General features: G+C 42.5%; 1 protein-coding gene across 1 annotated transcript in view; it reads right to left on the minus strand.

Annotated features, from left to right (window-relative positions):
• TRABD (TraB domain containing) overlaps nucleotides 1-25,707 on the minus strand; it is a 44,152-nt gene extending 18,445 nt beyond the window's left edge. The window contains exons 1-7 of the mRNA XM_066591876.1: nucleotides 25,569-25,707; nucleotides 17,234-17,300; nucleotides 15,273-15,351; nucleotides 13,550-13,716; nucleotides 7,464-7,604; nucleotides 6,964-7,074; nucleotides 1,818-1,957 (exon numbers count right to left, since the gene is read on the minus strand). Of these exons, the coding sequence (XP_066447973.1) occupies nucleotides 1,818-1,957; nucleotides 6,964-7,074; nucleotides 7,464-7,604; nucleotides 13,550-13,716; nucleotides 15,273-15,351; nucleotides 17,234-17,257 (662 nt within the window). The 5' untranslated portion in view covers nucleotides 17,258-17,300; nucleotides 25,569-25,707. The remainder of the gene's footprint in view (nucleotides 1-1,817; nucleotides 1,958-6,963; nucleotides 7,075-7,463; nucleotides 7,605-13,549; nucleotides 13,717-15,272; nucleotides 15,352-17,233; nucleotides 17,301-25,568) is intronic.
• Between the last annotated feature and the right edge of the window lie 950 nt (nucleotides 25,708-26,657).

Here is a 26,657-nt window from a genome sequence, read left to right on the forward strand (position 1 = left end):
CTGCTGTGACAAGCTGCAAATGTAATGCATAGACAGGCATCAACTTCTGAGAGCATTTCTGAGCAATCCAAGCACATTCCTCATAGACAATTACCTCCAATTTAGTACGATTCTTGGCTTTGTATGCTGCGACTGCCTTCTTCAAGTCCCATCATAGATTTTCAATGGGGATCAAGTTAGGCAACTATGATGGCCACTCCAGAATCTTCCAGGATTTTTAAAACCAAAGCCTGGTTGAAGTTAAAGTATGCTTAGGACCTTCCAACAGGACAATAATCCTATGATGCCCATGCTTTAGCTTCCTCACTGAAGGCATGATTTTTTTTTTCCCCCAGGATTTCTTGATACTTGATTAAATCCACCTGGTCCTCTACATGCTGCAGATTTCCAGTGCAAGAGGAAGCTAAGCCACCCCAAAGCATCACAGAGCTACCATCATACTTTACTGTAGGGCTATTTCCGACGACCGTATATCGGCTGGGTATTCACACTGGCCGATATACGGCGTCTCTCTCTGCAGGGAGAGGAGGCTGGAAGAGTCGGGAGCAGTGCACTGAGCTCCTGCCCCCTCTCTGCCTCCTCTCCACCCCTCTGCACTATTTGCAATGAGGAGAGGTGGGACTGGGGCGGGGCTAAGTGCCGTGAATTAGCTCCGCCCCGCCTCCCCTGAAATAGCCTGTAGAGAGGAATTGCTTCATTCTTCCTCCTCCAGACATACCACTGATGCGAAGGCCTGAAAAGCTCCAATTTTGTTTTAATGCTTCACAGAACAGAATCTCCAAACTTCTGTGGCTTATTTGTATGATTTTGAGCAGATTGGAGTTCAGGCATGAAGAACTTCAGAGTTTCGTACAGACCTTAGGCTCCCCACACACTATCATATTTGGGGCTTGGTGTTGCTTATGTTAACCCACAGACATCAGATAGCCCCATTATAGAGCTATGAGACTATGCACATTGACGTTTTTTCACACTGAAAAAAAACTCATTGCATGTCCTATTTCTGTTCGACTGGTGCCCATGTGCTGTCTGATGAGAGTTGTGCCCAAACCTCTCAAACGCAACTTGCATTCATGGCTAGTGTGAGTCTAGCCGCTCTGTGCAAAAGGAAACCTTAGTGCCTGTTAGCACCAAATCTCGCTGCTGGTTGTTGGCAGTCACTCGAGGGTTTTGGATGACCTGCCTCATCAGGAATCTGGTGGCAGCTGGTGATGGCTTCTTCTGTTATCACATCCAGGTAGTGTGGCCACTGTTCCTTTAATTTTGAACTTGCAAACTATGCTTCCAACTGGAACTTTCAGTACTTTTGCTGTCTTTTTGTATCATTCTTCTTGTTTGCGCAAGGCAACGATCTCTTCTCAACTTTCTGGATCACTCTCTTGACTTAGACATATGCTAACATGCAATCAAATGTCACTGTCAACAAAACCCCAGCCAGTCCAGGTATTTGATGCGATTTATCTCAAGCACACCCGATGCAACTAATGAAGCCCTCGATTAGTTACATCATGTGTTCTTGAGATGACACCTAATTTACAAATGTGTGCTCTTATAAAGGATTATATTCATGGGGGTTGAATAATTCTGAAATTGCAGCAGTCATTAAAAGTTGTGTTTTGTCTTGAAATTGTGAGAAAGCACTTGTTATATTAGTTGTGTAGAGTTATTTAAATTGTTCTTGTATGTTTTTTGGCAAAAACTGTTGAAAGTTGGTAAATTTGGCAAAGAAACCTAATCTTCAATTAAGGCTGAATTTTGATAGCAACTGTATATGACAAATGTGTTGACATCTTCAAAATAAAACAAGCTTTTTGTACCTGATTGGGTCCGATAATGAGCAGAGGCCCCAGGCGAGCTTCACCTTCTGCCAAAATGAAAGTGCAGCAATGGCTCTCTTGAATGTTACAGGAATAGGCCTGTCACCCAGATGAAATTTGCAGAAAGGCACTTTGCTGGCCTGCAATTTTAGCAATATAATGCAACATTTTAGATATGATGGTTAAGACAAAGCATGTGTGTAAAATTATAAAAATACTATGTTTATAGCAAGCTTTCATACTTCTAGGGAGTGTCTAGTGCAGTACTGTTATGTATCACTATAGTTAATACTACACATCAGGTAGTATTCGAGGACTGAAAAAACTATAATAGATGCAAATACAAAAATAAGCAAAATATTCTGTTAATAATTGAAAGGTCAAATAAAAAAGTACTGCAAAATGCAAATAAAAAAAACAGACTTTTCCAACTATTAAACTTGCTTTATAAAAATCAGGAAAAAAATGTGCATAAAGGTTTATGTGTTCTGAAGTGTAAGAATAAGCCAGTGTGTACATGAGGAATAACACTATATATGTTTATTATACAACTTGGATCTTGCATTTTTACACTCTGCAGGCTATAGAACTAGTTTCCCATTCTCTCTGAGCTGGTGGAAGGAGACTGATGCTATAGTGTTGCAAATACAGAGCAAGAGAAAAGAGCAGATTCTGCCCTCTGTAGCAGACAAAGAGAAAAAAACTTTATCACGTAGATCAATATACAGAATTACCAAGTAGTGTCGATGTGATTGCAGTAGCTGCGGGAAGTAAATCATTGACCATTAGCTCCTGTAGCTCAATCCGTGTGAGTCGCTCTCCCTCCTCTTCATCCTCATCATAGATTCATTAACTGATCAGTGCCCACATCTACTATGCTTACCACGTTCATTAGAAGTTAGCTGTACAGTGCTTTGTATAGCCTGCAAGCCGTAATGAAGACTACAGCATTGCTTGAGAGAAATTAATGAGTCACTCTGGTGAAATTCTGTAACTATCTAACTAACCCCCAATATCTATCTCAGCTATCATTACTAGAGATGAGCGAGCGTAATCGGAAAAGCACTACTCGCTCGAGTAATTTGCTTTATCCGAGTATCGTTGTGCCCGTCCCTGAAGATTCGGGTGCCGCTGCGGCTGACAGGTGAGTCGCAGCGGGGAACAGGGCAGAGCGGGCGGGAGAGAGGGAGAAAAGATCTCCCCTCCGTTCCGCCCCGCTCTCCCCTGCAGCTCCCCGCTCCGTGCCGGCACCCGAATCTTCAGGGACGAGCACAGCGATACTCGGATAAAGCAAATTACTCGAGCGAGTAGTGCTTTTCCGAGTACGCTCGCTCATCTCTAATCATTACCTTGTTTTGTTATTTCTTTCTATCTTAAACTCTTGGAGTCCTTTTCTTAAGGTAGATCAAGTGTTGATTAAGAGGAAGGCAAAAAACCCAATGAGGTAGAAGCAGATTTTCCTCATTTAACCCTTTGCAATCCAATTTTGAATTCAGGGTTTCCTAGGGGGCTTTCTCTTTCTGCCATTATACAATGGCGCCATCTGCTGGCTAGAGCCAGTACTGTCGTATGGGACATGCTGGAGAGGCCCCTGACAACAGAGCGACCAATAATATACAGTAAGAATACCCTGCTGAATGTCTTCCAAAATCGGAGCTGTACAGCCTTCAATCAGAATGTTTTCAGACGTCAGACAGTGGATTGGAAAGGGTTTAGGGGAAAAAAAATTACTTCCCGACTCAAAGTCTGGATATCAGAATAATCCCTCGATCAAAAACCCTTCTGAAGTAATCCGTGACTATAACATGTAATGCTAGAACAGATTCCTCTCTTATCGAATGCACCATCACCACGTCCTCAGACAAAGTTCCATGGACTCACTGCTCTTACAGTAAAGAATCTCCTTTTATGTTGGTATAGAAAACGTCTTTGCTCTAGTGGTAGTGAATGCCCTCTTGTTACAGTCACAGTCCTGGGTATAGATTGCGTGAGAAATCTCTATATTGTGCTCTAATATATCCATACATGGTTAATAGGTCGCGCTCAGCCGTCTTTTTTCTAAAGTGGAAAAACCCCAATTTTGATAAACTCTCAAGGTATTGTAGTGCACCCATTAAATTTATTACTTCAGTTGCCATTGACGCTTTGGAAAAATAAAAAAGATACAAGATCCAATAACTACCGAGGTCCAGTCTAAAACTTACCTCCTCGTAGAAGCTAATCAGATTGTTTTGACAGGAGCTACCCCTTATAAACCCATGCTGATATGGAGCTATACAGCCAGTTTCCTCCTGGATGGCATCTCTCAAAAACTCTTCAAATATTTTATCCGCAATAGAAGTAAGACCTACTGGCCTGTAGTTTCCAGGCTCACTTTTCAACCCTTTTTTGAATATTGGCACCACACTGGTTATGCACCAATTCAGTGTAACAGACCCCATCACTATAGAGTCCTTAAATATAAGAAACAGACTGTCTATCACATGACTTAATTCTCTTAGAATCCAGGATTGTATGCCATCAGGACCCAGCAATTTGGCTATTTTAATCTTTTTAAGGAGGTCTGAACTTCTTCCGGGGTTAAAGTGTTGACATTTAGTGGAAAGTTTACTTTATCACACTGCATGCCATCTGACATTTCATTTTCCTCTGTGAATACACTAGATAAAAAAAAACTATTTACGGTAATAGATTTGCTTTCACCTCATCATCCTCTACAACTTTTCCTACATTATTCATTCAAGGGCCAACACTTTCAGTATTAATCTATTTACTATTTATATAGTTAAAGAACAGTTTAGTGTTAGTTTTACTCTCCTTGGCATTGAGTCTGTCTTCACCTCTGCTGCTTTTTACATAATTTATTTTTTTCCTTATAGTTTTTTAGTAGTTTAAACGCTTTTTTTTGTTGTTTATTGATTGCCCCCTTTACATCTTTACTGAGATACACTAGTTTTCTTCTATTCATAATTACTTTACTTCTGTAAGGTATGAACCGCTCACAGCAAGTAAGAGGTTTTAAACATTTGCCATTTGTTTGTACTCTTATTTGTGAGCACATTGTCCCAGTCAATATGGTTAAGGCCATCTCTAAGCCAATTGACCTTTGCCTTTCTAAAGTTTAGTATTTTTTTAGCTCCCAATAAAACTCCCTTTTGAAAGAAAAGTGGAAATTTATTAAAATATGGTGACTATTTCCCAAGTGCCCCCCAACCTGCACACCTATTATTCTGTCAGGCCTGTTGGTTAATATTAAGTCCAAAATGGTTGTCCCCCTAGTCGGGTCCTGTACAAGTTGGGTAAGGGGATTAGCTTTAGTTATTGACAGAACTGTTACCTTTATGAGATCTGCAGGTTTCATCTTCCCAGTTTAAATCCTGATAGTTAAAGGAGATGTCCCGCGCCGAAACGGGTTTTTTTTTTTTTTAACCCCCCCCCCGTTCGGCGCGAGACAACCCCGATGCAGGGGTTAAAAAAACCACCCGCACAGCGCTTACCTGAATCCCGGCGGTCCGGCGTCTTCATACTCACCTGCTGAAGATGGCCGCCGGGATCTTCTACCTTCGTGGACCGCAGCTCTTCTGTGCGGTCCACTGCCGATTCCAGCCTCCTGATTGGCTGGAATCGGCACGTGACGGGGCGGAGCTACACGGAGCCGCTCTCTGGCACGAGCGGCTCCATAGAAGACTGCTGAAGACCCGGACTGCGCAAGCGCGGCTAATTTGGCCATCGGAGGCCAAAAATTAGTCGGCTCCATGGAGACGAGGACGCTAGCAACGGAGCAGGTAAGTATAAAACTTTTTATAACTTCTGTATGGCTCATAATTAATGCACAATGTACATTACAAAGTGCATTATTATGGCCATGCAGAAGTGTATAGACCCACTTGCTGCCTCGGGACATCTCCTTTAAAGTTCTCCATAATTACCTCATTGTGATTTGCTGCTTCATCAATTTGCCTCAGTAACAGATTTTCAGTGGCTTCTGTTCTATTAGGTGGCTCATAGAAAACCCACATGTCCATCTCGCTCATATATATCTTACCATAGTGTGGCCTTTAAACAGGCTAGCTGCCTGATCATCTTGAACTACCATTCTACCATCAATCCCCACATTTGCCCCAGCGAGTGTCTTCTCAGTGAGCAGTAAACTCCTTTCCATGGTATGAATATATCTGTGTTGTAAGCTGCATCTTTAGATCCAGGATCTGGGCTTCCAAATACACAACATGCTCACATTTTGTACAGCAGTATGCACCCTCAAACAGCTATCTGGAAAGGACACAGGAAGTTCCACAGATGCAGTTTGATTGAGTAACACCGCCCCTAATTCATCACCTTGCAAAGCAGTGTGCTCTCAAATGATTCAGTTTTTCAGAAAGCATAAATTCCTGTGTGAACCCTACCACACAAACCTCTTAGAGGGAAACACACATTCCTATAACAGTTACTGGTGATGATTATCCTGCCCGTAATACTATTATAATGAAGGAGATCACAGCTCAGCCTCCTGACTGTATACTTCTAGGTCTGTAGCTTATTTAGATAAATACAGAAGGTAATGGCAGTATCTTCTCTGCAGGCAGAGATGGCACAGGCTGTAGTTGCTCATGCAATGTGCTGGTGCATCATGGGATTGATAGCACAGAATAATGAAAGAGAAAGCAAGCAAGGACATCTCTGCATCAAAAGGGTGCATTGTAAGCATCAGACAAGAGGCTGCACTACATTGGAAGGGACTACAATATACATAGGAGACGTCAGGGTGTGAAAGGCAATCGGGTGAGCAGGGCTGGGATGGAAAAATAAATAAAATATATATATTAAAAAAAAACCTCTTAATTCATATGCTTAGCAAACAATATATTGCTCATGGTATAAAAAAATGTAGTCTTTTTCTGTTATCAGTTCTTTAAGAGTACAAATTTATTGAACTCTGAACTTAAGTCTGAATTTTTTTTCCTCCCTCCTAATCTTTGTTGTGTCTTATGGTCAGATGCGACTTATCGTCCAAAAAGTACTCCAATTCTATAAATCAGTGTTTGGAGATGTGATAGCTGCTTTAGTGTCAGACTTATGTTGGGAAAAGGCGCATACAATTACTACTGGAACACAGGAACGTCAAGCTGTATAATGGGAGTCTCACCTCTTTGAAAGCCTCTCTGAACTCCCCACCAGGAGCCATTCCCAGCTGTTCAGTGATGTGAGCAGACACCTTCAGAAGAAGCATTTGCATGAGGCCGGACATGACTCCATTCTGGCACAAGTACAAAAGAGTGGAGGAAGAAAATAATGAAGCAGGCAGCAGTAAACAGATCATTCGATAATTATAAAAACGGTTGGCGATAAAATGGCAATTTTAAGAATTTTGCCAACGCAGAACTTTAGTGAGTAATCAAGATAGAAAGCTGTAAAGTATATAAAATAATATTGTATATAGAAAGCTAGTATTAAAGAGAACAGTGTTCTACTTCAGTGGTCAAGTGGACATTAAGAAAACACTATTCAGCCTACCGTCTACTCTAAGCCATAAACATCAGTGGCATTGCAGAAGGACTATTAAGTTTAAAGAGTACACCCCTTTGCATTTCACATGGCAGGAAGACATCACATTGATATACATGATGGCTGATCTTTTAAAAATACCTGTTTAATTGCTTGATGGAGTTTTTCCAGATTTATTTCTTTGGCTTCTTTGAGTAAGGTCTCTTCATCCATCTTTAACATGGACACTCGGTACTGACACAGTTCAACCACTACTACATCAGGCTGAACCTCTTGTATGGTCTAAAATAATTAGTGTTTAATAAAAAGAAAGTTCTTAAAAATACATTAATACACAACACTAATTAGTTATAGTCACTGATACTATTGAACATAGTTAAATATTTGTTATAGACACTCTAAAACCAGTCAGTCAAATTGAACTTAACCTCATAAAGGCCACTTTCACACTGTTTTACGATCAGCAACAATGCTGCTGCTGTATCATGTCCTGTCAACCAGTTTGTTGTAGGGGTAGTTGTTATACAACTGTTCCATAGCTGGTCCATTAGAGTGGGTCAGCTGACCACACTGCTGCAGCCCAGCCTTGTTTGGATAAGACTTCTTGATTGGCTGGCCTCTTTACTCCAGCAATGTGTTGTTGGTTATAACGTAAGCTTGGTGCAATTAAATCCAGTATCCCTTGTAGGCTTCTAGTATCTTGTTTCTTGTCTAGCTTTTGTTTCTCGTTACTGCAGTTTTGTTCCTTTGGTCATTTTCACTTTTTGCTTCTTGGCCTAGCAGTTGCCGTTTGGCTTTTCCTTGTTTGCATCTGCCTTTATCTTGCTTCTAAAGGTGCCCATACACATTAGATTAAAGTTGATTGACAATTTCAACCAAAACAATAGTTTATCATGTGAAATTTAAAAGGTGTTTTCCCAATAAAAAATCAGTGCTGGCAATGTGAAGATGAACCCAAGTTAAAAAAATAAATAAAATAAAATAAAAAAAACACCCAACATACATACTCGCCTCTTACTGCCACTCTGCTCTGGTCTTCAGTTTACATTTGCAGCAGCGGTCATGTGGGTTGCCAATAGAAACCCGGACAAGGATGTCATCAGGGGTGTCCCGTAAACCTACCTTGGGGCTTCTAAGCCACGTGACAGTTTTACAGAACGTCGCAAGGCCTTCTGGCCAGGTGAGATTACCTGTCAAGGGTCATAGCACCAGACCGCCAAAGTAGCAGTCCAACGCCATGAGGAGTATATTACTTTTCTATAGTTTTGGACATGAGTGGGAGGGAGAGACACAAACTATATAAAAGCAATAACTCACAAAACCACATTAATGATGAATGATCAATAACAGACTGTCATCATTTGAGAGAAGTCAATCACACCTAAAGTTTTATCTATAACAGTCAATATAGACTAAAATGTAAAAAGCTTCGTCTGTGAAATGATCATTCACCAGGCAGACACCTTCTTAATTGTTCAAGAGTTGCTTAAGCATCAGCCTACTTTTATCTAATGTGTATGGCCACCTTTAGTTCAACTTTGGTCCGCTGGGTTCTCTTGCCTTTGGGTATTCGTGTCCTCTCATTGTTGGTTAGGGTCAGTGGTTTAGATAAGGTTTCCATCAGGAATATCTGTAGGGATACCCAGGGACTGTGGTGTCTGATATTAGGGTCAACATCAGATTAGGGATAGACTAAAGAACCCCATACACAGACTAAGTGCATGAAAGCGGATATTTCAACCAAAATGATTGTTATGTGAAGTTTAATGATTGATCATATCAGTTGACCAATGACAGACTGTAATCAGCTAGTAAGAAGTCATCCACATTTGAATTATATGTCTGATGAGAGAGATTTAGTCCACTGAACATATCTGGCCAGTTTGAAGCACTATGGCAATATTGACCAAAACACCTATGAATACATCTCCAAAAGGATTGTACATGAGACGAGGCTTCTTTCAAGGCTTGTTCAAACATCAAACTACTTCTAACTAATATGAATGGCCACCTTTAGGGAAAACTTGACTTAGGGCGAGTTAGTTATTTGTTCATCATCAGCCATCTGCTCCATTATCTGATAACCATCATTATTCTCCATCTGCTTTATTATTTCACTACTCTCATCAACATCTATTTGTGTCATCTGGTTATATCACCATTCTGTTCCTGTCATCGGTTGAGGAATTCCTATTCTTGAGATCTGTTAGCCACTAGTGTTGATACCTCCTTCATATTATTGCTCATTCAACTTTCTGACTGTTACACAGTTCAACCGTACGGAAAATATAAGGGTATCCAAGTACTGGGAGACCGTACCCAAGAATAGCTGCAGCTATAGGTTAAGTCCAGTTCTGCTGCCTTATGGCCAGCCATCATTACAAGCTGCAGTAGCTTGGTCAGTTTTATTAAGCCGAAATCAGGATTCACAGGGGAAGGGGGGGGGGGGGGGGGGAGGAATCTTTCCATTATAATTTTACCCTCATCTAGGATCTATTCATGGACTCTCCTAATTTAGGCTTTCAAATACAGTTGCAAAACACACACACACAGAAACAAACAAAAAAAAACAAACTAGGTGGTGCCCAAAATGGGCTCTCAATTAATCAGGGGAGCAGAAAGCATCCTCTAGGTGCACAAGTGGCCACGGGTTTCAAGTGAAAAGTAGAAATACCTGAAACATAAAACGTTTCAGACTACAAAGCTACTGTGACGTCATGTCTATAATCCTACTGACCACACATTCACATAAAAAAACAAAACACACACAATGTAATATGTGCAAAAGTTTTTGGAGCATTAAACTGCTGGGTCACATGATGAGTACCTAATAAATGTACAAGTCACTGTTGGAATTCATACCTGATGTTTATCATGAAGCCAGATTCAGGATCCAATAAGCTTCCCTGCTTCGTACACCTTTCCTCAAAAACAAAAAACTCCAAGGGGAGGTGATTAAACTAACTCTCTTAATGCCTACAGAGGCCATAGAGCCCGCATGTTGTTCCAAATTAAATAAAGATATTATTAATAGAAGGCAGAAGTATGGGAGCTTTGAATGCAAAACAAGCAAAGAATTGACCAATTTTACTCATCTCTTTATCGACTACCTAAAACTCATAAAAATGCCTTTCTTTTCTCCTTCTGCCTAACTGTTGTGAGCATGGGATCCTGAAATAAAAGGCTGAGTATATAGGTAGACGGAGCACTGCAGCTAATGGTATGATGGGTTCCTGGATATCTTAAAGATTAGAGAGGAGCGAGTATACTCGCTAAGGCTAACTACTCGAGCGAGTAGTGCCTTAGCCAAATATCCTCCCGCTCGTCTGTAAAGAGTCGGCTGCCGGCGCGGGTGACAGGTGAGTTGCGGCGGTGAGCAGGGGGGAGAGAGAGATCTCCCCTCCATTCCTCCCCACTCTCCCCCGCCGGCCCCCGAATCTTTAGAGACGAGTGGGAGGATACTTGGCTAAGGCACTACTCGCCCGAGTAGTAAGCCTTAGCGAGTATACTCGCTCATCTCTATTAAAGATAGCATGGAGGTAGTCAAAAGGTTTCACCTGGGAAGAGAACTATTTGCGGCTTACTTATGATGCGACTCATTTTTATTGTAGTATACACCACCATTGGGCGTTAATATGGCTTCTTACCATCTAAACAGATCTAGTAGATATGATAGTGATCTACAGGAATTATTAGTGTGGATTATTAAAAAGACATTTCGGGGTTCAACTGGCAGTTTTATTTACAACTCACAGGAGCCGTTATGAGGTCCAGGTTCTCCCCAACTATGGCGGATCTATTAATGGCACAGTGGTTGGAGAAGGTAATTTTTACAATCCCCAATCCATAGAGGGAACACATCCTGTGGTATGGATGCTACATTGACAAGCTCATAATTTGGGGCCGTGGTATGGCTCCCCCATAGGATTTTGTTAACTACAATCTGAATTTCACTAGCCATATGAATGATCCACAAAATCAGTTTCTTTATAACCTTTTTGCAGATAAGGATAAAAAATAAAAAGGAATTACCGTATTTTTCGCTTTAAAAGACGCACCATATGATACGACGCACCTAGTTTTAGAGGTGGAAAATAGGGAAAAAATATTTTGAACTCCCCCAAACTAGGCAGGGAGGCATTAGAGGAGACAAAGAGCAGTAGTACCGCCTCAGAATGAAGTAGATACCACTAGGTTCACCTGCCATTCTGGATCCAGGGACAGCAGAGTGTAAGTGTAATGGTGATCTTATCACTTGTCATCCAGCTTTCCAGGAGCCCTGAATGCCATATCTGACTGGTTATAACAATGTATGTGCTATAAATACTTGCAAAACTTTGCAGCTGGCATTCAGGATCCTGGAAGAGCTGAGTGACAATGTAATGAGGATTCCATTAGTTGCCAGCCAACTTTTTAGGAACCCTGCATGGCATGCCTCATTAGGGCTCTTTCACATGAGTCCTGTTTGAGTGCTCAGATAGCCATGCTAAAACAGCGGGTCTGAGCATTAAATCACGTGAATACATAGCAGCCACGAGCACATCGCAGCTGCTATTAGCGAGTATAGCTCCACCTCTCTTTGCTGGACGGCTTCCATTGGAGTCGATGGGAGCTTCCAAAAATGAGCTGTCAAAACATAGTACATGTCCTACCTTTTGAGGCAAGAAATCTCCAATTGTGCTCGTGATTTTCGCGAGTGACCGCTGCTGCTCCTCTGCCCCACCAATCAGCTGTTAATATGGGCTCCATTGCTCTGTATGTGGTTCCACCGGGCAGCTGTGCAAGAAGGATGTGCGAATTTTGGCATGCTCACTGTATACGGTGCACAGACTTTTTGCCCCCGCAGTAGGCGTTTTCTAAAGCGAAGAATACGGTACTTCCCTGCATAAGAATGCAAAGAACCAATCACAGCCATCGCTTCATGGAGGAGGGGTTTATGAACCTCGTAACCAGAAAGTGATCCTGTGTAAGCAGACGAGGACTGCAGGAACCGTGCCAGGGCTCTGGAGAACAGTGTGAGGGACCTGGACCGCACCCGCTAGGTAAGTAAAACAAGACATTCCCTGAAAATAAGACTTAGCGCCTATTTTGGGCCAAAAATTAATATAAGACAGCGTCTTATTTCTTGGTAAAACACAGTATGAACAGAGCGTTATTAGAAGGGGAAAAAAAAAATCAAGTAGTCTGGAAAAGAAACTTATCTTCTTCTTTGGAATACTGTAGAGATTTTAAATCCATTAAACATCATTTTTACACTTATCTCCCCATTTTGAGACAGCATAACATTTACAACAGATATTGGATAAAGGAGTATTGTGTGTCCCCAAAAAGAGTCGGAACCTCTGCAATATGTTATCGATCTTACAGCAATAAGAAAACCTGGCTATCTCGAAAAGGGCTTTTCAAATGTGAAAGCAGACAATGCAGCAAGTATGGGTTGAAACCGGCTACATTCCATGCAACTGATGAAACGTCCACATTGACTATTAAATAGTTTATTATTTGTGATTCACAATACGTAGTTTATAGCATCTATTGGACGGAATGTAGGTTGGTGTATGTGGGCTGTACTGCCAGAAAACGGAGAACAAGAATGGCAAAACATATTCTTGCCAAGAAGAAAACCCAATAAAATCAAATCAAGAGCTGCAAAATAGGTTATAGAACACCACGTGGGCTGTACGGCCACTGACTAGTATGTAGGTATCGGCAGAGATAAAAACCCTCCAAGGGGAGGCGATTGGGGGAAGGGTGTACGAAGCAGGGAAGCTTATTGGATCTTGAAGCTGGGCACACCATATCCATCAGGCAGGAATTACAAGAGTGACTTGCTGTACATTAGTTACCCACCATAAGTGTAGTGCCCCAATAACTCTGCTGCCACATAAAATACATATTGTAGTCCACGTAGTGGGAACATTTGATTGGTCACTAGGATTTTGTATATACACACGCTGTCACATTGCTGCTTATGTGATGAACAAGTAGCTTTGTAGTCCGAAATGCGCATCTGAATATGTGCAGACCTTTTATAATCATATGTAACCTGTTCTATGCACATTTCTCAATAGAGAAGATCCCCTTGATGGAGCTGGTTTTTCCAGTTGCAAAATATACCTGAATTCCTTTCAGTAGCAATTAAAACCAGTGACCAAATAAGAAAAAAACAAAAAACGTATGAAATGGGGAAGCTTTACTTCCTCTTTAAAAGCCGGTCTGGCCCTTACCTTTACCACATCTTGTTTACTGCTGTCACTGAAGTGAGCCGTGCCCACAATGTATACTTTACTTCCCTCCTCTGTGCTCAGCTCCGTCACAGTTTCCGGAAGAGATGGACTTTTCTGTCTTTTCTTCATTTTCATCTCCCAAAGTATCCGAAAAGCATCAGCATCAGCTAAACAAACAATAGAAGGAAATCTAAGCAGAGGAAGGGCCACAGCATATGGCAGGATGAAGACCGCATGCACACTGGGAATTACAGAGAATTATTTATGCATCTAGCTATAGTCAACATGTAAACCTCTGCAGGTGCCATACCAGCCGGCTACGACCATATACTGAGTCCATAAGGTTACCTCACATGTGTTTGCACCCATTTTGTGGCTTTTATTTGAGTTGTAAAAAAATAAAATAAAAATAAATGATTCTTATGTGTCTTTTCTCAAGCATTTTTTGTTACTTTTATTTAAATTTTTTTTTTTTGAAACCAGTGTTTTGAAAAAATAAAAAAAAAATTCCAAGTTTTACTACAAGTAAAGACAAATGGCAAAAAAACCCAAAACATTCTGTTCATAGTGCACTTAATATTTCCGTATTCACTTCAGGTTAGTACCTGGCTGAACGGGGCTTTTTACAGAAAAAAAAAAAAAAAGACCAGGAAAGATATAGCAGAAAAAAATAAATAAATAAATAAAAAATAAAAAAATATAATAATAATAATAATAATAATAATAATAATAATAATAATAATGTCATGCTGGGACTCTCATGAATACCAGAAAAGGGGTCTCCCATTTCCCCGAGAGACTGTCAAAATTAATGGAGCAGTTCAAGCGCTAGGCAATCTCCAATGACCTCACACATATGAATGGGAGATAGCAGCGAGCGTGAACTCGGCTGTTTTCGCCACCTCAATTACATGAATAAAGCAGCGGCTGAGCATGTGGCTGACGTTCCATTCATTGTATCAGTCTCTCAAGGAGATATGGGAGTCTTGATCTAACAATTGCAGTTCCAGTAGTCGTACCCCACTAATCAGCTAGTTATCCCCTGTCCCAATGATAGGGTATAACTTAATCTTACCAGAATGCCCCTTTAATTATCTTAGGTTGTATTTAGCACTTTTTGTGCTGCTTTCTATTACATTTCGCCATGCCCTATTTAGTAAACACATGGTTTTGCCACGATCACAAAAATCCCCACAAAAAGAACTTCTGTGAAGGCACTCACGAGTAAAAAACACTAAAATAAAAATACATGGCAATTCCTCTATCAGTCTCATCTTTTCCTTTGATTCCACAGGGTGTCCGGAAATTGGTCACCGATTACAAAAATTCATGAAAATGAACCGGTACAGATAGAAAATAACTAATGACTTAAATACAGACCAACTCTGTATGCATGGTGAGAAAATAGGCGATATGGGCGCTTTTGTTGTAGGAACCCAAGAGCCCAGTGACTGCTACAGCAAAGGCTTATTACATCTGATTAGTGGATATGAACTGGTCTTCTCCATGTCTACCAGAAGATCGCCCATTTCCCCCTCTTCCTCACAATTCTGTCTTTAAGAAAAATGGCTGCAGAAGGAGCCTTCTCCTCCACCCTTGTTAAGCCCCATCCCATCAGCATTTACTGGCTGCAGATGGAAAACATTGGCAAAAAAGATCAAACGTAAAGGAAAGAAGAACCAACAAAAAACCCAGTGACTTCTGAATCCTACTGTATACTGACAGATGTTGTGTGGTACGTCCGAAGTATCATTTGGTCCATCTTCTGCCGTTTCCGATGCCGCCATCACCTCTGCGCCAACCTGGCAAGACAACACTCGTATGTATCGGTTGTATTTGGATACTGTTTTAAGGAAGAACAACTTAAAGCCCAGAAGCAAGAGGTGAATCGCAGCTACCATTCATACATTAAGGCTGTGTTCACACAAAGTGGTTGAAGTGCAGTTAAACTGCATGGGGGAAAAAAACGCAACAGAAAAACAATTTTTTGGGGGCAGTTTTTATCAAAACCACAGAGAGAGCCATAGCTAACAGTGCCGTTTTGGTTGCAGTTTTAGCCACATCTCAACCACCCCCCTGTGAATACAGCCTAAACATTGTACATACACATTGCAGATGAGTCCCAGTAATTACATGGGTTACCGCTAATGGGTGCCCTTCACGTATACTTGCCATGGTAATTAGTGGTAATCCATGTGCCGTTACCATAGCTCGGCTGCAAGGTGTACAGGCACTCTAAACGTGGCCCATGTTGTGCCCAGTGCTTTCCTCAGATAGAATATAAACTAGTGCCTTGATATTAAGATTATAGTAAAGCCTGCCAGGTTTAATAGTCTAGCTGCAATATTCAGGATGCAACATCGCTTGAGGTCAGGGAGCAACATGAGACGTTTTACTTCATGGTTGTGCGGAGAGAACCTGGTAAGACTCTGTTCACATCTGCCTTGAGCATTCCATGTTTCTGTACCGTTATGGGAAAGGTAGACAAATCAGTCACATGACCGCTGCCCATTATGTCCGACAGACCCCAAGAACAACAATGGGCTACATCAAGTTTCCATCATGGTGTCCAGAGTTTTACCGGAAAAATTAGTGCCACATTTTACAACATCTCTTATTTGCATTTTGGACTAAATCAGCAACAATGGATTGTGAACACAGCCGAAGGGAGGATGGATCATGTTTATTACCACTAAAGAGTTAAAAGATGATCGACTGCATATCTAGTCATCGCCTACAACTAATCAGGGAGGTTGCAAACTCAGGGATGTTTACCAATGGGGGGGGGACTGCTCATGTGCTTAACTTCATTCAAAAGGATGGCCGTCATAATCGTGCATCTCGCATAACTAGCGTGAGATTCTCGCTCATGTGCAAGTAGCCTTATGAAGGTTTTTGGTCCATTTAGCACTGGTGACTATGTAACGACCACACATGTATACATAGGCAGAAGTGACATATGTGAACTCTGCATATCTTGCACTTTCATATTGAGTAGATTTAGGGAATTTCCAAGAAGTACAGCCCTGTGCCTCATAGACAGTGACCAGGCCACAGCACCCTTCTGAGCTCTGCTGCCCCTTCGATCAGTTGACTAGTAGAAGTAGCGGAAGTTGGACCTCATCGGATACTGATGGTGTATCTTACACGGGCCAGATTTTTTTATTATACAAGATAGGTTTTGTGTAATGCAAATGTGTGAAAACCATCCCGAGACCACTGGCAGCCTTTTTCTATGTTATCGCATATGCAACCATTTATAACAACAGGCAGGGAAAAAGCTTTTTTATGATTAGCGGTCCTGGAATATACAAAGTGGGGCACAAAAATGAGCCCCGCACCGCACTGTTATGGAAGCTGGCCAAAAGAAAATTTGTGTTGCCCCTAGCAACCAATCACAGCACAGCTTTCATTTTACCTCAGCAGTATAAGAAATGAAAGGGGAGCTGTGATTGGTTGCTATGTGGAACCAAGATTACAGAGGAAGTCGGTGAGTTTTCGATTTTTAATTCCGCCAGTATTCATCGCCTGGTGCTGAAGAATGCTCAGGCAAAACGTCACTCAAATCAGAGCAGAACTGTGGATTTGTATCCGACACATTTGTGTGCGTTTTCTATATAAGATTGCCCAATGTGTAAAGAGATATGGATACAATATACAATTAGGAGAGTAGGAGTAGCTTACCTCTTGTGGTGGGCTGTCCTGCATTACAGAACAGATTTGTGCTTCAACCAGGAGCTTCACGTTTCGCCTGCATAACCACAAAGCCAACAGTTACTAATGTGAATTCCCTCAAGTGAACAGAATAGATCTGCATACAATATGTCCGGGTCTTGTAGGGCTGGTTTGGGAGTTTCACAAGTTATGAGAATAAATAGGTACAATAGGAAATGTCCACTTCCCCACAATACAACATGAAAGACTACTTCCATGCACTCCTCAGGTGCCCCACAGATGTAGTCACACAGGTGGAGGTGGCTCTCCCAGGTTCCACAGGATAGACTGACGGGCTACAGATCACCGCTGTTCACACTCCCCATTCAGTGCAGTCTCCAAGTATCTAAAGAGTATGGAACAGCTTAGTGCAGTCCAGCCGACGCAGGGACCGGGGCCATAAAACTCCTTTTATTATACTCATAAAGGTGATCAACAAACAGGCTTGTGAAATGAAACCGCCGATGTTCCACGTGGCAACAGTGCCAGGATAACTCCAGTGTGATACTGTCTTATTGTTTATACTCTCTCCTGTTTTAGGTGGACGCCCCTGGGATGAGTCAGTCGCTCCACCATAGCTATGTGAAATAACATTTTGTGAATGGACTTCCATAGCGCTGATACCTTGAATGCATCGCTTAAAGATTTGATGTCTATACTGCCTGATTAAGTTGCATTTGTAAGGATTTCATTATTACATACACTATCTATGTATATTATAATCTTACCATAGTGAGCAGATTTTGCACAGAAAGGCCCACCTGTGGCAATTGTATGCTATGCCCCAGATGAAATTAGAATTGGCTGGTTATTCTGGCCCTGCTTGCCACGTGGAACATCGGTGTTTTCATGTTATCTGCCTGTTTATGATTCATCTTTGTGAGTATAATAAACGTTTTATAGCCCTTGGTCTCAGTGTCAGCTGTACTGCACTAAGTTGTTTCGTATTCTTTGGAAACTGTCCTAAGTGAAGAGTGTCAGTTTATCCCGTGGAGCCTGGCAGAGTCATTTCCACCTGTGCGACTACATTTTTGAGGCACCTGAGGAAGGCATAATTGGTCTTTCAAGTTTCAGAAGTTAGACTAAAGGCCCATTTACACGGAGCGATGATCGCTCAAAGGACAGTTTCAGTGACAGCTTTGAGCGATCCTTTTGCATAAACTTTTAATTAGCTACTCAGCTACTTAAGAGCAATTAAGTGTGCAAATGAAGCCTTAGCTGAATGCAGTTAATAGCCCAAGGGTACTTATTTGCATTCAGCTCCTTTGTTCTCCAGTGGGAAACAATGCTATCAGCACTACCGGCGGAGAACTGCTGATAAGGCTGAACTACGATTTTTAGGTTGGACTGAATTCAACGATCAGCTAGCAGTGCACAATGGGCGCGTTTAGACGCAACTATGATTGCTTAAACGATTGCTTTTTAGCAATCTTTGAGCGATCATTGCTGTGTGTAAAAGGGCCTTAAAGCCTCATGCCCACAGGCGGGTCGGATTCCGCATGCAGGAGCCGCAGCTGAATCCGGCCCTGGCAGCAACAGAGCCCATGCGTACCTGCTTTTCTTTTTCTCTACTGCAGATAGTTCACACAGCTCGCCGTCAGACTTGCACAGTACAGTTTTGTTTTTTTTCAAACTCCCGCTTTTCCCACAGAATCTACGGCCTGTCCACAATGGCAATTGTGGATGGGCTGCAGGTCGGACGGCTTCCATTGACTCCAATGGAAGCTGTCCATGCAGGAACTGTAGTAAAATGGAGCATGCTGCAATTTTTCACCTGTGAGAGGAAACTGCAATTCGTTTCCGCTCGTGTGCATGAAGAATAATTTAACTATAGCATGCTATGGAATGGATGGCCACTCCGGATTCCTCAGCAAAACTAAGCCCGTGGGCATGAGGCAGATTGGTACTGCATATTACGGATGCACACAGTAGCATACACTTGTGTGAGACCAGCCTAACAAGAAAGGGGTACTTCAGGTGCAGCTCCCATTGAATTCAAAGTAAAAAAAGTTGCATACACCCCAAAGTTGGACGAACAATCTCAGCTCACCCTTCAAAAGAATAAATAAATACCCACACACATATCCATAGACAGAAAAACTTTTTTTTTAAAGTTATGACTTTCTGAATATGGCAATGCATTTTTTTCCTATACAAAACATGCCTTTACTGCGCAAAAAGTAGCAATGGAAAAAAAGAAGAAAAAAAAAAACTATATAAATTCGGTATCTGACCTAGAGAATAAAGCAACATGTCATTTCTAAGGATACTGGATGTTACAAGGAAGAAACAATGCCAGAGATGAACTTTGTGTTCAGCTAGCCTCCCCAAAAAGTAGTAAAAAGACATAAATAAGACATCTGTACTCCAAACAATACCGCTGAAAACATCAACTTATCTTGCAAAAAAAGTCATGTCGCCAGATGGAAATAATTAAGTCATGGCTCCCTGAATATGGGGAAAAAAACATTATTGGACAACTTATTTTACTGCAAAGTAGCAAAATATAAGAAAAACCTATATAATCACCGTAATCCCACTGACCCACAGAAGAAGGTCAGCGTGTCATTAACTCCTCATTGACAGGGCGTATGTGTACTTTAGTCACATAATACACAGTATATGTACGCGACTGAGATACACATTAAAAGTGTTGCAGATTTTTTTATGCACGTGAAAAGAAAAGAAAACCCAAGGACGCTCCCATTGATTTGCGCATGGCAGCGATATTTGCCTGCGTATGACAGCACATCTCACACACGCTCATGCACAGGCTTACTGGTTTCATTTTTTTCTTTTCAATTTCCCTTTTTGTCGCTTAGTGACACTGTGGATAAATGCTGCACATATAGCAAAAGAATTTATGGATTTTAATTGCCGCGTTGTACCACATATCATACGAGCATACATCACACGTAATATACAATTCAAATACGCTTGTGTGAGCCCGGCCTTAGTTGAATACCTTAAGAGGTGCAGTTACCACAGTGGGGTGCCATGTAAGGGGTTTCCACTGTACTGGCACGTCCGAGGCTCTGCAAATGGGACATGGTGCCCAAAATCCATTCCAACAAAATCTGGGCAACAAATAGCGCTTCTCTCCCCCCCGGATCAGCAATGCTGCTAAACGAACATGCTTAAAAACTTGTGCTGCTATTTCTTCCAGTTACGTTTCGTTTTGGAACTAAAACTACATATTATTGGAATTTTTTTGCGTTTTCCATTTTCATGGACCAGTTACAAATTCCACATAAGATTGTGAGGTCAAAATGCTCATTACATTCCTGGATTAATTCCTTGGGTGGTTCTGCTTCCAAAATAAAGTCAATTTTTTGAATTTTCCCACTAAACTTTAGGGGTCCTGTCCATGTTTTTCCAGTAAAATCTGTGGTCAACGTGCTAAATGGTGCTACTTTCCTGCCCGAACTGCAGTTTATGCCCACATGAGGCAGGAAATGGTGCTTTTGCTCCTTCTGCCCCTAGTGAGAATATAGAATTTGGGTCCACATCTACTTTTTATTGGAAAAAGTAAATTGTAATTTTTCATTCTCGTAGGCCAATGTGATACGAAAAACTATCAAATGATCACACCACCGTGCCTCAATGAATTCTTTAAGGGGTGTAGTTTCCAAAATGGGGTCTTTTGAGGGGTGTTTATGTCTTGGAACCTCAACTAGTGCCTGGAAAAAGTCCTAATAAAAGGGAGGCTGCAAAACCCACAAAGTGCTCCTTCATTTCTGAGATGCGGTAAAGGTTACCTATTAGCCATTTTGTATGGTATGACAGTCTCAGGCTTGCTACACAAAGGGGAGCGCGATATCGGGCTGTGAAATTCGGTCCAATATCGCGCTTGTGAACGTGCGATTTACCCACGGATGCGAGGCGTTTCTACAGGCAAGAACACATCCCATCTGTGACATTCAGATCTTCTTGCACGAGTTTCCCGTGCGATAGAGGATTGGTAGGCTTTCCAACTGATTTGAATGGAAAACCTCACATCGCACACCATGTGATGCATTAAAGGTCCCATTGAAATCAATGGGCGATGTGTTCCGAGGAACGCGGAGAGATAGGACGTGCCGCTCGTGTATATGACTCTTCAAAAGAATGGTGTTCATAGTCACGCAAGATTTGTGCATCTCGTGGCCTTAAGTGCCATTTAGACAACGATTATCACTCAAAAGCAGTCTTTTGAGTGATAATCGTTGTGTCTAAACGCACGGCCATCGTGCAGTTTTCGTTAATGATTTGCTCATCGTTATCTTTCAGCTAGCTGAAAGACAACAATGAGTCATCAGGACAGCACGCTGAGTTCTCAGCGGGATACCGCATATACTATTGTTTCAGCTGGTATCCCGCTGTATACCAGCTGAGCGCTCTATGAACACAGCAAGAATATGCAGAAGACTGCGCTCCAGGTGTGTTCTGCATACCCTGCTTGGAGCACTCAGCAGGATACCAGCTGAGCACTCCGAGAACACAGCAGCTGTATACAGAAGACAGCGCTCCAGCTGTCTTCTGTATACAGCGGGAGCCTTCATTTACATACTAATAAGCTCTAAAGTTGATAGCTACTTAAGATCTTATGCAAAGTGAACACTCAAAACTGTCACTCAAACTGCCGTTTGAGCGAATTTTGGGCGATCATCTTGCCGTGTAAATGCACACAATGATTATCGCTCAAAAGATTGCCTTTGAGCAAATTTTGAGTGTTAATCGTTGTGTCTAAATGGGCCTTTACAAGCAGACAATTTCAGATGTTAAAAAAAGTTTTTGAAGTTTTAACAGTGGGAGAGGTGCAGCTTTTCAGCGATCATTTTTAGGGTGCAGCCTGGCAATTAGCACCCCACCATCCTTAAAATGCCAGGCACCTTAGCAGAACACAACAAAACCCATTATAATACAATGAGGTCCATCATGCAATGGATCCAAAACTGCACCATGGTTTCAGCATCCAGACCCATGATGATCAGCTGATTGATTGCAGGGGCTTACAGGGGTTATGTAGTTGGAAACCTCCTTTAAAAGGGAATACATAACCTTTGCAGTATTAGGTTTGGCAATGGTTTTCAAAATATCTCATTCCCAGACACACTATGGGTAATTAAGGAACTAATAGCCTGCTCTGTGGACCAGATCCCATAGCAGGTGTATAACCAAAGATCATCTTATACAAGTCACATATAGGAAGAGAACCAAGACACAGGCAGACTCACAGACAGAAGCGAGCAGTGATGTGAATATTCTACAGGGTCCTGCACAGAACGCCGGTACTAGGCCATAATGCAGAACTATCGGCCCTCCGTCATCATGTTGTGCGTTTAGCACACACTATTCAGGAAGATACCTCCAAGATACAGCGTTGTACTGGGGCAGGTCACCATTTTTATTTTTCACAAAGAGAAAAAATTGCCTTATTGAAGATCCATGTGACACGGATTCCTTATATTGCCAAATCTTATAGTCAGAAGGGTAGTATACTCTTTATTTGCCTTATACAAGGGCATTATGATTGAATCTTCCCAATCTCTTAGGTTCCTGCTACATCAGTGGCTGATGGTAGTGCTCACGTTTTCCCAATTGCCAGGCTGAAGCTGCAAGTACCGGTGCAGCCCAACAATTAGCACTATTACATCGACCACACTTCTGTAGAATCAATGGATCATACAGTGATATGATTGTATTAACTCTTAAGGGGGTTATCCCAAGATTTGAACTCACTGCCTAGCCACAGGACAATAGATCAGAGTCTGATCTGTGCAGATCCGACCACTTGGAACCCCTCTTGATCAAAATAACAAGGTCCATCTCCTCACCAAGCAGTGATGCTGTGGCTGAGCACTTAAAACAATATTTCTTAGGGGGGAAAGGATGAAGCGGGGGGAAAACTGATTTTTCACCTTTTTTTTCCTCCCGCAAGCAATAAAAAAATCCTTTTATCAAAGACGTGCAGTGAACCCGCTGCGGATAATCTGCATGAAAAATCCTCGTGTGCCGAGGCCTGATAGTGGATTTATATAGGTTTTATGTTAACTTCTTTTTTTCGTCTAGTGCAAAATCAATCATTTGCTTTTGTGTCACCGCATTTAACGACCTAGAACATGTTTTGTGAAAGCTTAGTTTTTGCAGAATGACCCGTGCTCAGTACGGTTTTGAGGTAGATACAGTTTTTGATTACTTTTTATTCCTAATTTTGGAAGACTAAGAACAGAAATTAAAAAAAAAAAAAAAAAAAAAAAAAAGAGGACAGCTATTCTGTGATTGCCACCTTTTTACACTTTACAGAACACATTTGGGTCATTACAGATGCGACAACCATTTATGTAATATGTAGTTTATTATGTAATAAAAGTTTAAGTTTCTTTTTACTCAGGATTTTAATTTCTAAACATCTTCTTTGGATTGCTATACTTTTATTAGTCCTGCTAGGGACAAGATTATGCAATCATTTAATGCCTGCAATAATACACTGCAATACTTCTGTATAAAATGAACAGGCAGCCTACGAGGCCCTGACTTAGGGCTCAAGTCCACGACCGTGTTTACACCACATATTACGCATCCGTTGCATGGAGGTGTGATACACATTGAATGGAGTCAATGAAAGTCAACGGACTTTCATTGATACGTGTAGACTAGAGATGAACGAGTATACTCGCTAAGGCACATTACTCGAGTGAGTAGTGCCTTAGCCGAGTATCTCCCCACTCGTCTCTAAAGATTCGGGGACCGGCGGGGAGATCTCTCTCTCGCTCTCTCCACCCCGCAACTCACCTGTCACCGGCGCCAGCCCCCGAATCTTTAGAGACGAGCGGGGAGATACTCGGCTAAGGCACTACTCGCTCGAGTAAAGTGCCTTAGCGAGTATGCTCGCTCATCTCTAATGTAGACACTTACGTGCGCAGCGTGAGCCCTATACATTTGTATAGGCTGCGTAGGATACGCTGTTCATATGCAATACATTGTGTATGTGCAGCGTTTTCTGAAACGGAATGGGGGATTTAAAAAAAAAAAAAAAAAAAAGGCACACTTCGCATATCCGTGTGATACTCAGGCATGTGCAGTGCCATACGCTGTCCCTCCCGGTCTTTCTGCAGGCAGAGCGTATGGTTACAAAATGGGTAAAATGCTGTGGCGGACCGGCAGCGTTTTCTGCATACGCCCGTGGACATGAGCTCTTAGGCAGGGCCATGGGCTTAACTACCAAGGCCACAGACATAGCAGGTGCTAGGCATCCCAACGACTAAGGGAGCCCATTTCTACTCAGACATAGTAATAATCACTGTATTACGACATCACGTGTAAACGTCTGCTTTCACGCCTCCATCAAGGGCTCTGTTTGGGGGCAGGAAAAGGGGAATTCCTTGGCCCAATTGCTCCGTCTTGTGACGGAGCCGAACAAACCCCATTCACTATAATGGGGTCTGTTTGGTTTCTGCTCAGCATTTTACCGGAAGAAGTGACGCATGGAGCGCTTCTCCATTCCGGTATTTTATGCCGGATCTACAATGGAAGATATGAATCCGGCATGTGTGTTTTTTCACTATGGGAGATGTCAGACTGTACACGGTGACTTTTCTGCATGTATTACACCCGCGCTATAATGTCATGGTGTACTTTACCAGTACATTAGTATGGAGGGAGAGTTATAAGACGGTCTGTTGCCCATAGCAACCAATCACAGCTCAGCTTTCATTTCATGGTGCTCTTGAAAAGTAAAAGCTGTGATGTGATTGGTTACCATGGGCAACAAAGATTATATTTTCTCACTTGAAGCCCCATTTGCTTCCATTGTTGGGATTTTCGGCGCAGTGCGTGACCTCACCATTACGTAATATTCTGGCTGATGATATTAGTCATTCGCATGCGCAGTCTCCAATGTATTTAGGATCAGCGACTTCACAAGCCCCATTCCAGAAGGGCAAATATAAACTTCACTGCCAGCAGACAAACAGACAGGAGTCCGAGCTGCTATGGATGCCAGCCATGATCATTCATCAGCAGGGCACTGGCAGGGCCACTATGGGCACACAGCCCCACCTCCTCCTGTAGAAGTTCCGGCTAGCAGGGTCATTCCCCGGGGAACACTTTATATAAGTTCCATGATTGCAGCAACTGCGGGCGGCCACCATGCTGCAGGTAAGTTCTACTATCAGCCACAACTTCAGAGAACTTGGCCAGAACAGCACGCGCACTTCCCCTCCCGCAGAGCTGGTCGGGCGCACAACACCTGTGGCCCGCGGCTGGGGCGCTGGGAGCCCCGATCCCTACAGACACTACTGAATGCAGGACGGCACACACTCACTGAGTCCGAGAAGAGAAGATCCCCACTCCTGATGCCTCTCACTATGTGTGATCCCCGGGTAGACACTCAGCTGGAGCTAGAGCACGGCACAACATGCTGCACTAGTCATCTCTCCGGAGGGGAGCCAGGAGCGGCGACAGCATTGCTTCATGGGAACTGTAGTTCTTACTCAAAGAGAAGCGCTCGTCCTGTGGTGAAGATCATCCAGCTAGAACTTCAACACCCAACATGCCTAGCGGCGCAGGCTCAGCTGTGAGGGAGCTTCCAGTCAGAGAAGCCGCTGTCAGCAGAACTTGCAGCCAATCAGAAGCGGAGCAGGACTAGTGGAGTAAATGGGCGGGGAAAGGTAGTGCAGGGTCATATGTGTGGTGACGTCAGAGGGTCACCGTGTGACTGACGGCTTGTGCTAGCTCCTAGTAGGTAAAGGACCTTTTCATGATGTCATGTCTACGTGGTCACGTGTGTGGGCGGAGTCAGCTAGGAGGGCGTTCGCCTGGGGAGGGAGGAATTTGATGACGCTGTATTTGGAGACGTGAACTAGTCCGCATTGTACGGCGTGTAAAGTGCCCCCTGCAGGTTACACTATATACTGCATATGGTACAGTTATGTGTGTTACAGTGTGTGACCGCCATGACACAAAGGTGTATGATGTATAGGAGGGATACCCAGAGCAAGCAGGAACCTCCTTCTGGTACAGGCTGCTCTAGGTATCTGACGTGGCTCACGGTTTTTCCCCACAATTATTTATTTTTCACCTATTGTGTGATGGCCGATTCATATGAACAATGCTCATTTGTTTCCTTCATGTGAGTGCACTCAGAATTTGTGACACGGTCATGTGATGATACACTGATGCATCATGGGATTGCTAGCAAACACTAGTCAGGGGAAAATAATAAATCAAGATGATGCCTGATAAGCATCAGACAAGGGCTGCACTGCATGGAAGTGGCTGCAGTATACAGTGGTGCAGGGATAGAATTTTTTTTTTCTGGAGTGGCCCTTTAATCCCTTAACGACGCAAGACATAAGGTTACGTCCACGCACGTTCGGGATGTGTATGGAGGGAGAATGCAGAGTGATCTTCC

This window comes from Eleutherodactylus coqui, chromosome 2 (genome assembly GCF_035609145.1).
Source record: "Eleutherodactylus coqui strain aEleCoq1 chromosome 2, aEleCoq1.hap1, whole genome shotgun sequence".
Classification (NCBI taxonomy): domain Eukaryota; kingdom Metazoa; phylum Chordata; class Amphibia; order Anura; family Eleutherodactylidae; genus Eleutherodactylus; species Eleutherodactylus coqui.